This window comes from Garra rufa, chromosome 12 (assembly GCF_049309525.1).
Source record: "Garra rufa chromosome 12, GarRuf1.0, whole genome shotgun sequence".
In the NCBI taxonomy this organism is placed as follows: Eukaryota; Metazoa; Chordata; class Actinopteri; order Cypriniformes; family Cyprinidae; genus Garra; species Garra rufa.
Window position 1 is genome coordinate 33,361,542 of NC_133372.1, and position 13,278 is coordinate 33,374,819.

At 36.6% G+C, this 13,278-nt stretch overlaps 1 protein-coding gene across 2 annotated transcripts; it reads left to right on the plus strand.

Annotated features, from left to right (window-relative positions):
- Positions 1-974: 974 nt before the first annotated feature.
- On the plus strand, positions 975-9,379 carry ddi2 (DNA-damage inducible protein 2). Of its 2 annotated transcripts, XM_073852172.1 has the most exons (10): positions 975-1,329; positions 2,180-2,306; positions 2,392-2,679; positions 2,764-2,890; positions 2,990-3,117; positions 4,047-4,175; positions 4,267-4,370; positions 4,762-4,954; positions 6,363-6,414; positions 6,673-6,769. In XM_073852172.1, the coding sequence occupies exons 1-9, from the start codon at positions 1,192-1,194 to the stop codon at positions 6,371-6,373; spliced, it is 1,245 nt and encodes a 414-aa protein (XP_073708273.1). In that variant the 5' UTR covers positions 975-1,191; the 3' UTR covers positions 6,374-6,414; positions 6,673-6,769. The 2 variants fall into 2 exon arrangements, with proteins under 2 accessions (XP_073708273.1, XP_073708272.1); XM_073852171.1 differs by lacking the exon at positions 6,363-6,414 and having other exon boundaries at positions 6,673-9,379.
- The last annotated feature ends 3,899 nt before the right edge of the window (positions 9,380-13,278 follow it).

The following is a 13,278-nucleotide window of genomic DNA, read 5'->3' on the forward strand; positions in this document are numbered from 1 at the left end:
AAAGCTTATTGCACCAAAATATTGAGATAGTGATGAAAACCCAGTCCAGAGCATTCAGAACCTCAGACTGGGCAGAAGGTTCACCTTCTAACAGGGCAATGACCCTAAGCAGACAGCAAGAGTGGTTTATAGACAACTCTGTGAATGTCCTGGTGCGGCCCAGCCAGTGAACCCAATCAAACATTTCTGGAAAAACCTGAGGGTATGAATACTTTTGCAATTGTAGAATTCTGTTTTTGCTTTGTCATTATGATGCATGGAGTGTAGATTGATGTGGAGAAAAAAGTAATTTTAAACAGTTTAACATAAGAAAACGTGAAAAAATGAAGGGGTATGAATATTTTCGCAAGGCACTAAATATGTAATTAATTTAATCAAACGCATCTATAGCAAGAGGTACTGGATTAAGTTGAGCCGTAGCGCCCTCTATAGTGCATTGGTAGGCTGTATTCTATAGTCTTTGGCTGTGTTATCATTTTCTGGAGATAAAAATCAGTCAAACATGCCTCAATCATTAAAAATAGTGTGCATATTGAACATTATGTAGCAATATGAATATACTTGACGTAGCCTATGTGTTATTGGGAACATCGTAGTAATCACATAAAAAGTCTAAATAAATAGGCTTTGTATGTATACAGATGAATTAAAGTCTGAGGGTATATTAAAAACCTAGTATCTCGGTAAAAACAGAAATTGTAGGACTTCAAAAAAAAAAATTAACGCACACACGACACACCAGATTCAATCAAATAAGCAAATGTGTTATATTGACCATGTTAGCTTTAACCAATTTAGTTAAATTATTAAATCATTTGCTTTATTTAGTGAGTTCAATTCAGTTAACTGAATAATGAAATTAATGTATTCAATTTATTTATCATATCAAAATGCTTCACTGTTTTGACGATGTATGTTGTTTCTGACTTCCTGTCTCAGTAAGCTACGACACATGTAATCGGTTTACGGCAAGGGCTGAAGAGCCGTGGAAAGGAAGTGAACGAATTCTTTATTAGTGAATTGTTGTGGCTAGTTGACTTATTTCTCTATGTGCTTAACCTCTTCATAACCACATATCACGCATCGTTTTAACGGGACAGTCCTGGGCACATTTCCCACAGGAAAACTCCGGAGTAGCGGCAGTTTCTGACAGCGAGTAGCGGTAACCGGGTTCCAGCGACCCCGAGCACAATGCTGCTCACAGTGTTTTGTGCACCGAGAGACCGCTCGGAAACCACTTTCGCCCTGGACGTGTCCCCGGAGCTTGAACTCAGGGATTTTTTGGCTCTTTGCGAACTAGAATCAGGAATACCAGCCAGGGAGATTCAGGTAAACATCTTTTAAAAGTGTTAAACAGTTATTTAGCCTCTATGCTAAGCGACCTGACTAAACAAATTAGTGCCAAACAAGCCGGCAGGTCCTTTCTATTAATAGCACACTGAGCCTCTGTCAACACTTGTGGAAAACCCCAGATTTCGAAAGATTAACAAGGCCAGAGCTGCTTTTACCACGCTAAACTATTTCAATAAAACGCAGTTTGTTTGCTAAACATGAATCATGTCAGAAAACTGTAATACACGGAATTGTGCAGTGTTAAACATTAAAGCCCGTTTCCACCACATAACAACAATAAAAATCATGACACATATTGACGTAATTATGAGATGTAAATTCAAAATAGCCATATTAGGCCGACATTATGAGAAAAGTCGAATTTTATGCCAAAATTGACTTGTTGTGTCACAATTATTACTTTTAATCTCATTAATTCTACTTTTTATGCAATAATCGTGATTTATGTCATAATTTGACTGACTTTTTATGTAGTCATTATTTTCTATGCTTTACCAAAGAATGTTGTTTTTTTATGTGGAGGAAATGAACTTCCATATTTAAAACAAATATGACATCTTTATTTGATAAGGGTGTGTCTTGGTAGCAGACGAAGCTTCTTGAAAATTGAAAGAGAAACTTTTTCTTTATTCCCATTTTAATGGTGCATGAATTGAAACTGCAAGCTATCATTTATTAAACAGAAAATGTTAAATAAGAAGGCATTTGGTTTTGTGAGTTGGTAAATTTTAGAGTTATAAAATACTATTTTATAGGTGTTTTGAGAAAAAGTTGATATACTGTGTTTTCACATATTAAACAAAATAATTCCACCTTTGCTCTACAGATTATATATGCAGAGCAGCCTTTACAAGATCCCACCCGAGCCCTGGGGAACTATGGGCTGAAGGATGGAGACGTGGTAGTGTTACGACAAGCAGAGAGGTTACTAGGCCCACAACCCGCAGTTCCTGGTAAACCAGCATAACTTGATCTATTTTAAAATGGATTAACGTGAGTTTATCGTGGCATTAATCATAATCAATCCTAATGTCATAGGTCTGCCTCGCATCGATTTCAGTTCCATTGCTGTTCCTGGGACTTCCTCAGGCCAAACCAGACAGCAACAAGCCCAGCGTCCCAGTGCCACCCAGTCGCGACCGCCCCAAGCTGCCTCTGCTGCTGCCTCCACCGCCGCCACCACACCACCAGGCTCAGCCCTTTCTCCTCAGGGATTGGACAACCCCGCCTTGCTACGTGACATGTTGCTGGCAAATCCGCATGAGCTGTCATTGCTGAAAGAGCGAAACCCTCCTCTTGCTGAGGCTCTTCTGAGTGGAGACCTTGGTAAATGCCTAAATCCATCTGTATGGAACTTTGAATGTTTTTTTGTTTTACTAAGTGACAGAATCATTTTGATTCCTTTTTCAGAGCGCTTCACCAAGGTGCTATTGGAGCAGCAGCAGGACCGAGCACGAAGAGAGCAGGAGAGAATTAAACTGCTGACTGCGGATCCTTTTGACTTGGAAGCTCAGGCTAAAATTGAGGAAGAAATCAGGTAACAAATAAGGGGCGAGATTATATGCCAAGCCAAAACCTGGTTCATGGCACAAAAGAAAAGCACTGAATATGTGACGTTTTTATTTTTGATTTCCAGACAGCACAACATCGAGGAGAATATGACCATTGCTATGGAAGAAGCACCTGAGAGCTTTGGCCAGGTGGTTATGCTCTACATCAATTGCAAAGTCAATGGACACCCAGTAAAGGCCTTTGTTGACTCAGGTAGTAAATTATGTTTTTGAGATTGTTTTTTGGAAGTCGTCTAGAAATTATACTACCCATCAAAAGTTTTTGAACAGTAATGTTTTTTAAAGAAGTCCCTTCTGCTCCCCAAGCCTGCATTTATATGATCCAAAAGTACAGCAAAAACTGTAACATTTAAAAAAATTTACTATTTAAACTAACTTTTCTATTTGACTATTTTTATTAAATGTAATTTATTCCTGTGATCTCCACCCTTTAGTGTCACACGATCCTTCAGAAATCATTCTAATATGCTGATTTGCTCAAGAAACATTTTTTATTATTATTATTATCAATATTTTGTCAGGATTTCAGGGTCAGGATTTGATGAATAGAAAGATCCAAAGATCAGCATTTATCTGTAACATTATACACTATACCTTTTTTTTTTTTGGAGAAATTAATACTTTTATTTAGCAAGGATGCTTGAAGTTGATCAAAAGTGATGATAAAGACATTTATAGTGTTTCAAAAGATTTCAGATAAATTCTGTTCATAAAAGAAATCTGAAAAAATCTACATAATAATAATAATAATAAATGTTTTTTTTTTTTAGAAGTAAATCAGAATATTAGAATGATTTCTGAAGGATCATGTGACTGGAATAATGATGTTAAAAATTCAGCTTTGAAATCACAGGAATAAATTGCATTTTAAAGCAGAAGAGACTTCTTTAAAAAAAACATTAAAAATCTTACTGTTCACAAATGTGTGACTGATAGTATATGCTGTTTTAAATTGCTTGAAGTAATGTTATGTTGAACATTATTCCTTAATAACCAAAAGTGAAATATTTTGGGTAATAAACAGCATCCAGGTTATGCTATATTTGTATACTTGTTTGACATTCCTATTAATTTACTAAAGTGAACTAATTTTTTATTATCTTTCTGGTTATGCTTCTTTAGGAGCTCAGATGACAATTATGAGCCAAGCATGTGCAGAACGATGTAATATCATGCGTCTAGTGGACAGACGCTGGGCAGGCATTGCCAAAGGTGTTGGCACCCAGAAAATTATAGGCCGAGTTCATTTGGGTATGACATTTATTTAGACCTGCTTCTTTAATGTTTCCTACAACATATTTTTCTCAGATCTTATTATACTAAATATATATTTTTCGTCCAGCCCAGGTGCAGATAGAAGGAGATTTCCTGCCTTGCTCTTTCTCCATTTTGGAAGATCAGCCCATGGATATGCTGCTAGGCCTTGACATGCTGAAGAGACACCAGGTCTGCTTGGAAACTTTGGTTCATAGCCAATCAAATAATCCATTTCCTGTAATGGCATCTGTTTGCCTTGGCATTAATGTTGCTTTAATGGAATAAAACAAAGTTGAGGATGCAGACTTTTTCCATAATCCCTAGACACTTTAGCAAGTGAGTGTGCTTTGTCTGCATAATATTGTCAGTCTGTGTACTCAGGAAAATATTACTACTTTAATACTTTAATTGGCCCAAATAGTTTATTAGCTTTTTTTTAAATGGAACATTATGTGAATTATATTTAATTTTATTTAAATTTGGGCAAGATTACTTTTCGTCATTACTTTCAATCTGAGCATGCAAAGCCTCTCCCACTGTATGTCGATCTCATCTTATAACTTCATTTGCTCTCATTCAGTGCTCCATAGACCTAAAGAAAAATGTCCTCCTCATTGGGACGACGGGTACAGAGACACGTTTTCTACCTGAGGCAGAGCTGCCCGAGTGTGCCCGGCTGGCATACGGGCCAGAGGGACGAGAGGACACCCGGCCTGAGGAGATTGCAGATCAAGAACTGGCAGAGGCAATACAAAGATCTGTGCAGGACAGCGGTGAGATGCATGATACGTAGATGGCATGGCTTATATGGTTGGATTAAAAGCTAGTAATGTTTTACAGAGCAGGTCATATGGTATTTTAAAGTGTCCTAATATTGTGTTGGAGTCCCCTCCAACAGGTTTAAACGCATCTAAGGTCACAAAACATTGTAATTTTCTCATAATATACATTTAATATTAGAATCATTTTGCAATTTCGAAATGCTTCATTCAAAGCAGTTCTGAGCTTAAGTTTGGTAAACCCCTCCCTTCCATAAGCCTACTCTGCTCTGATTGGTCAGATGGCCAAGTCTGTTGTGATTGGTCTTTCTGTATACAGTGCAATCGAATCGTGCCCACAGCTAAAGTTTAGCTGCTAAACTGTAAACACTTCACAAAACAATTATGGTGGATACATTAGTGCTAACATGACTAACTGATGAAACAATATGTTTTGTAAACCAAAATATGTCTACATTCTTTGTTAAACAAAATGATGAGAACAACAGTCTACATTAATCGACACATTGTTAGGAAATAGTGGGTTCACAGCAAATTATCAGAACTATTTCTGTATGACGGTAATATTGAGAAGCAGTCCTCGGTAAAATGACGAACACTCAACAAATGGTTTGGATTGTATTGTTGTAGTATCGTGGAAAAAAATATATTTTAACCACTGATTCACATTATCATCTTTCGGCAATAAAAACAAAACAGACTTGCTTTCATAGAGTAGAACACAGCATCTTCTCGACATGATGTAAACACACTAACTAGCACTAACTAGCGGGCAGGTGGGGATTATGCTAATATGGTACCTAGTCATGTATATTGGTAACAGAATATTCGGAAATATGACGACTCAGTGTCGAGTCGCATCGTGAACTTTTTTGATTAACACTTTTGCAGACTGTTTACATTGAAGATACAATGTAAAAAAGTTACGTTACAAACTGCAAAAAATATATATTGTTTTGAAAACCCATATGACCTGCTCTTTAACTCAAGGAATGAATACTCATATTAGTTGTAGAATTATGAGCATTTCCTTGTTTAGGAATCACAAGAACATAACATTTTTAACAGTTTTTGTATAGACAGTGCAGAACCACTCACCCAATTCACAAGGTGGTGTATAATGTGTGTATGAAATACACTATCATTAAAACATTCGGGGCCACTAAGATTTTTTTTTTATTGAAAGAAATGAATAGTTTAAAACATTAGTGGAACATTGGCTCTTCAGAACATATTCTTCAGTTTGTCATTAAAGCCCTATGAGGGTTGAACACCATCTTGTGTAGTTAATGTGATTATTAGTTGCATGCCTCTTTTCTGTCTTCCTCTGGATGTGTTTTTGCTAATTTTTTGCCTCTTATTGCATGAAATGTGTGGCGTTGTGTGCCCTAACTATGAGCAGGACAAAACTGATGTCATATGGACAGACAGCTGGAGAGGGCTCTACTTACCAGGTACTACATTGACAATGGGTATATTTCATCAGCCTAATACAGTATTTGACCCAGTAAATATTGGACACATAATATACATTTGGTACGCACAGGAATGGCTTCCATTTTGTGAGTAATATCTTCAATTAGGTCTTAAATCTTTGCCTGTTTATGATGCTAACTGTTTTGCATGGTTTGCAGTGTTTGCTGAATCTGCATGGTGTAAATAATTGTTCCAGTTTAGACTTTTAGATTAATTAGTTGCTGTTTTTCTCATAGATATTGAAGATGGAAAAACTACCTCACCACAATCCCTGCCATTTAAGCCCCTCAACCAACCCACAACATCTTCAGCCTCAAGTCACCCCCACAGTCTCACCCTAGACCGTTCCAAGTCTGCCCCTGCCTCTATAAACCAGGGAGCATCCGCAACTGAAATTCCCACATCGATTGAATCCTCTCTACTTCAGCCTTTGAAAGTTAGTGAACCCTCTCCAGATCCTTCTGATGACACCTTTAGATCTCAGTCCCAAGGACTGGCAGATCCGACATCGTCTTGCTTGCAAACAGATGCAGATGCTCCTATCCCAAGCACTCTTCCCTCTCAGGAACCATTCTCTAGTACTGTGCCCGAGGACAATGAAGTGACAGGCGACATTGTTTCGGGGGATTCCGACAGTCCGGCAGATGCAGATTTGAGGGAGAACATCACTTCCTCTGGGACTGTAGCAGCAGAATCTCCCTTTATTCTTTTTAACCCGAGGTCTCAGACTCAAACACTGGATCAGGAAGTGGACATGGATGTTTCTTCCAATGCAAAACCAGAAGCTGGTCATGACTTTCCTGATCAGTTCCAGAGAGACCAAGGTAGTATGATGGAGGATGTTTCAGGGGCTCAACCACAACCTGTTCCAGATTTGAACCTTAAACCCTGTCATGCTGAGCCAACCATTTCTTCTGTCCATTCAGACTCTGAGAGTGTAATACCCTGTGAAAGAGACCAGCCAGAGACCGATAACACCCCTTCCTTGGCTCAGGCTCTTAAGGAGCTGCATAAACTTCTGATGTCCAACAGTTGTCCAACAGTTTCTGGAAGGATTCCTCTATCTGATGCTTATGATACAACACCAAGACAAGATGTTGATGAGGTGGATCAGGAACCTGCTGCAAGAAACCATGTCACTCTGAACCCAACTATTGACTCATCCTCTAATACTGCCACAATACAAGACAAAGAGGAAAGTGTTGCCAAAGCTGAGTTTACTTCTCAATCAATGAGGGATTTTCCAGACATACCAACACAAAGCAATCTAAGGCACACAGAGAACCAACCTTCTAGACTGGAGCAAACGATTGAGAGCCCTTATGCGGTTGAAGGAAATTTGGCCCTTGAAGAAAGTTCTGGGCCGGTGACTTCTTCCCAGGGAGATCTTGAGTTCCCTGAGGGTCCGCAAGGGCAGGACATTGTGGACACAAACACCTCAGGCATTGACATCTCAGCTGACCTGTCTCAGCAGCACCCGCTTTCTGTAGCAGCTGGCTCATCAACCGATTCCAGCCTAGGGCCTGTTGCATCTCCTCAAACTCGAGCCACTGAGACAGATCCTCTTTTCCTTGGAGACTCCATCCGAGCTGCATCACAGCCCTCGATTGGTCAGTTTCCACCAGAGCACATTCAGAGGATCCAGGCATCAGGGTTTTCAGCCCTTGAGGCTGCTGAGGCTCTGGAACAGGCTCAAGGCAGTGTAGAGCTTGCCTTATTGGTGCTGCTTGCAAGAAAGATCACTGTGCCCACTTAGACTCCGAATCAACTCTTAGCGGTGGCATCAGTCAACATATGAGCCTTTTTTCATCATGTGGTTTTCCTTTAGCAGTCCTTGTGGTTTCGTACTCGATGGTCTTCTTCTGGCTCTTCTCCTTTGCCAACGTACATAAGGTTTAAAAAATAGATTGGTGAGAAGCTGGCCATATTTCCCTTTCAACAGAACGTCTGTGCAGTCTTTTTTTAAAGTTTTGCATGTTGCCTCAATAGTTCGTAATGGATTGTTGATTTTATTGGTTTGGTTTGAATACATTTGATAAACTGTCAGACATTTTACAGGATTGTGAATATATACTTCAGGTGGTGGGGCTCAGTAATAAAATTCAACTTGTGGCAGAAATAGACCCTTTTTCCAATCTTCCAACAACTGCATGGTTTTAGATCTCAAAATTGATTTACGTGCCTGATGTTTACTGATCTTAAACAGAGACTTCTAAAGCATCCTACTAAATTTATTTTGTATGAATGTGATAATAGAAGCAGATGGTAAAGCACCGAGAGTCCTTTTTGCTATTTGAATTGGCAATAATGTTCAAGCTGAGGTCATTTTCTCATTAATTATTATTTTATTTCATAGTTGCCAATCCTGTATAACTTGACATGTTTTCAATAGGTTGCCTTTGGAAATTATTAAAGAGTAGACTTACCAGTACCTTGTTCTTATGTGTTCATAGTCCATCATTGAACAGTATTGTCACTCTTTTGTTAATGATATAAAACAAATCTGAAGGGGAAGTTATAACATACTTTTATTATCAGTAGTATCTCTTTTTATCAGAATCATAATGTTGTGGATGTGGCTGTAGTGTTTTACAATGTGTTTTTTGATTTAAATGACACGGACAGGAAAAAGTTGGTGCTGACAAAGTCTACAGGAAGGTGTTTTTTTTTCTTCCCGTCTGCCCTTAGGGCAGAAACCACTACATTTTGTTGGGAAGTCTGTGTTTTATTCTCTTATTTGTTGTCCCTTGTCCAAAAACTTGATTTTGGTGTAAAGTCCTGATGTGCCCTTTCCAGCTGTTTGTGATCTTTTGTCATGTCTACCTTCTTGTTATTTTGTAATCTCTGGGTCATATATCAGTTGTGTTCAATCTATTGAGAAACTCAGTTTCATCTTGTATACAGTTTAAAAACCAAATAAAAGGAAAAAAGTGATTCTTATAATTCAAATGTGCCGCTGTGTGTTTTTTTTTTTTTTAATTACTAATGGTTGTAATGTTGTCATACACAATGCTTTATATGTTTTAATGTTTATTAGATAAATTTGTCTTTGAAAATCTTATAATGCTAAAATGGCTTCTTAAGTCTACTTACATTACTTATAATTAACAGAGTGTCATTCATCTTTGATAATAATAGGGTGGATAGCACATTGAAGTGTTAAACCTGAATTCAACTGAAATTCACTACCAGTCAAAAGTTTTTGAACAGTAAGATTTTTAATGTTTTTTTGTTGTTTCTTTAAGAAGTCTCTTCTGCTCTCTTTTGCACCAAGCCTGCATTTATTTGATGCAAAGTACAGCAAAAACAGTACATTTTTAAAATTATTTTTACTATTAAAAATAACCCTTTTCTATTTGAATATATTTTAAAATGTAATTTATTCCTGTGATTTCAAAGCTGAATTTTTAGCTTTGGTAGTGTATATATTAAAAATATATTTTTAATATGTATTGTTTTATTTATGTTTTATTATATTAATATTAACTATTTTATTAGGAAAATCAAACACATTTTCTAGTTTTGTTTATTAATCGCGATTAATTGCATTCAAAATAAACGTTTGTGTTTACATAATATATACGTGTGTACTGTGTATTTTTATATGTATACATAAATACACATTATGTAAACACAAACTTTTATTTTGAAAGCGATTATTTACGATTAAGCGATTTGACAGCACTAGTATATAATCTATGTATATATACATTTTTCTTCGTTCTTACTTAATAGGAAGCAACACATTAAAGTAAAATAGCCTAAAAAGATTGAAATTGTATTTTCTTGGCAAAAGTATTTTTTTATTTACCTGTTAAAAATGTATACAGTGTGATTCTCTAAAAACATTCTTTTTTTCACTTTTTTTTTTTTATTATTATTAGCTCAAATTCAGCAATTTTACAGTAGCCAGGGGGTAAACAAAAGGGAAAAAGGATACAAAATGATAAAGAAACAGAAAAAGAAAAGCAAATAAATACATACAAAATAATTATATAAAAACATGAAAATGTTTACATACATTGACACACTTCACAGCTTTCTTCTTCAACAGATTGTAAATAGATTTTAGGTACTGCTTTACTTCTGATTTCAGAATGAGAAACAATGGTTTATAATTGCCAAACTTGCATTTATGTATACTGAATTTAGCCAACAACAGTAACAGATTAATCAAATAATATTCCTTATGGAATGACATGTCGTAAGTGAAAAAACCAAACAAAATATTTTCACAAACATCTAAAAACATTCTTTAATTAAAAAGAAAAGTGATAATATGACCGACTTCGGTTCAGCCAATAATAAAGTAATCTTAATCGTCAAGTCAACGCCCAATCAAATGCTGTAAAATTGGTTGGGTGAAATTAGACAGGTGAGGACGCTCTTCCGAATCAATTAGACGCAGACTCCGGTGACTTTGAGTGGACAAAAAGGTATATTGAGCGCGACAATTGAATTTTTTTAGTCAAATTCAATATTACGTTTAAAACTCTTAAAAGTTAATAGGCCGCGAGGAGGTTTGCTGTGCTCGTATGGCTCATGTCACGGAGGATGAAAGAATCTGGGCCGACAGAGATGCTGTTACAAAAGCATTAGATGAAAACAGCCCTGAAACAAATATGGAGGACTGTGAAGCGTCTGAAGGACTTTACTGGTATGTCATTTAAAAAAAAAGAACAATACATATTGCATTTGTTTATTATTCCTATGTTCTAACGTGGCCTGATATCAATATTCTTGTTGTTTTACTTCCTTTTAGCAGCCTCCCTCACAAAAAGGTTCAATGCTTGTATTGCATCTTCTTAAACGTTTTAGATTGTGCCAGGATGCTGTGTTGAATTCATTTTAATCTTTCTTTTTTTTTCTTAGCACATCTGAAGGGTTTGCTGAAGCTCTTAGATCTGTTGCAAGCTCACAGTTATGGAACTTTATAGGGTTTTCTGTGCCTATTTCATCCCTCTTCTCTCTGGAGAACTCCAATCTGAAATCTTCTGACATGCACTGTGTGGAGAGTGAAGTGAAAAGGTAACATGTTTGATTCACAAAATGACAATCCAGTTTTAAATGACTTAATTATGTCATTGTATGCATTTTTTTTTTTTAACCTTTTTCAGGGCAGATGCTATGGAAGTCACTTCTCAGCAAGAGGAAACATACGTTGCCCAGTTTGAATCGGAGTACATTAACAGTTGTAAGTTTACAGATGAATCTCATCAAAACCGTCGACCGGATATTGTATCACATTTGTGATCCAGGACCACAAAAGTCATCAGGCTGAATAAATAAGCTTTCAGTTGATGTATGGTTTGTTAGGATAGGCCAATATTTGGCCGAGATACAAATATTTAAAAAATCTAGAATGTGAGGGTGCAAAAAATTTAAAATGTTGAGAAAATCACCTTTAAAGTTGTCCAAATGAAGTTCTTAGCAATGCATATTACTAATCAAAAATTAAGTTTTGATATTTACGGTAGGAAATGTACAATATCTTCATGGATCATGATTTTTACTTAATACCCTAATGATTTTTTGCATACAAGGAAAAATTGATGATTTTGACCCATACAATGTATTGTTAGCTATTGCTACAAATATACCCGTGCTACTTAAGACTGGTTTTGTGGTCTAGGGTCACATTTATGCATCACACTGGGCACATTTCAGCCATTGAAAGACACAAAAAAGATTATTTGCTTAACTGTAATCTTAAGGCCACTGTATATTTCATACCCGAATTTCTAAGGCGTTTAAATTATTAGTATATTATTATTATTATTATTATTATTATTATTATTATTAGCAACAGTAATATTATTTACTTGATTCCCGATTAATTAATTTAATTAATTTTTATAGCAAAATCGTGTTAATATGCATCACATGATACATCAGGCTTTTAAGCAACATTTATTTGTTCTCTAAATTATCATTGTATTGCTTTGGATTATATGTTTCACCCCAACACTTAAAACTACAGTGCTTTGACTATAAAAGCATTATAATATCATCTTACTAAGACATTATTGGGAGATAAAATTAAAGTAGTCTGCTATGCTTTTGTAACAATCTCATTTATTTGACATTACTATCAAAATTTCATCTTCCATTAGCCATAAAAGCCTGCTAAACAAAAAAACACATGCATAGTTTGCTTATTAATTTCCGGTTTCTTTTATCTGCTCAAATGTTGTTTCTAGCGGTCCCTTTATACCAGGAGTATTGGATGAACTCTGTGAGGAAGGATTTACACCGAGCACAGCACAGTGGACTTTCTGAATTGGCGGCATCTGTGCGTCTTCCTGGTCTAAAAACTCCCCCTGCTATAAGCCCGACCTCTGTGTTGAGCCCACCAGGACTACAGGCTAAGGCATACGCTCTATGGCAGGAGCTACCGCAAGTAAAGAGTCTGTTGAACTCCCTTAGCGTGCATGAGATCCAGATTCAGGAGGTGTGTATTGCAGCCAACAAGACTACTAAACGACGTTGGTATGATGTCTACTATTATGCCACAATACTTATCTCTCTGTTTTTGTGCTCTCGGTCTAGGCCATGTTTGAGCTGATTGTGTCAGAGGCCTCGTATCAAAAGAGTCTGATAGTAGCGCTGAATGTGTTTCAGTGCTCAGCAGAACTTAAACAGACCCTTTCTCCTGTGCAGCATCATGTTCTGTTCTCCAACCTAAAGGACGTCTGCAGAGTCAGTGAAAAGTAAGGATAAATGCTTGAATATACAAACCAACAGAATTTCATGTATGAAAGATGCATTAAACTGCCTTCACTTTGTCTCACTGATTGCTGAATACAAATATCTATGTATTTAATAATGTAAATTAAAGATGG

Bases quoted from the DNA above. Each gene is read 5' to 3' on its own strand.
- ddi2 (XM_073852171.1), top strand. From the start codon at position 1,192: ATGCTGCTCACAGTGTTTTGTGCACCGAGAGACCGCTCGGAAACCACT. The intron at 1,330-2,179 runs GTAAACATCTTT...TTTGCTCTACAG, and splicing joins TACCAGCCAGGGAGATTCAG to ATTATATATGCAGAGCAGCC. The intron at 3,118-4,046 runs GTAGTAAATTAT...ATGCTTCTTTAG, and splicing joins AAAGGCCTTTGTTGACTCAG to GAGCTCAGATGACAATTATG.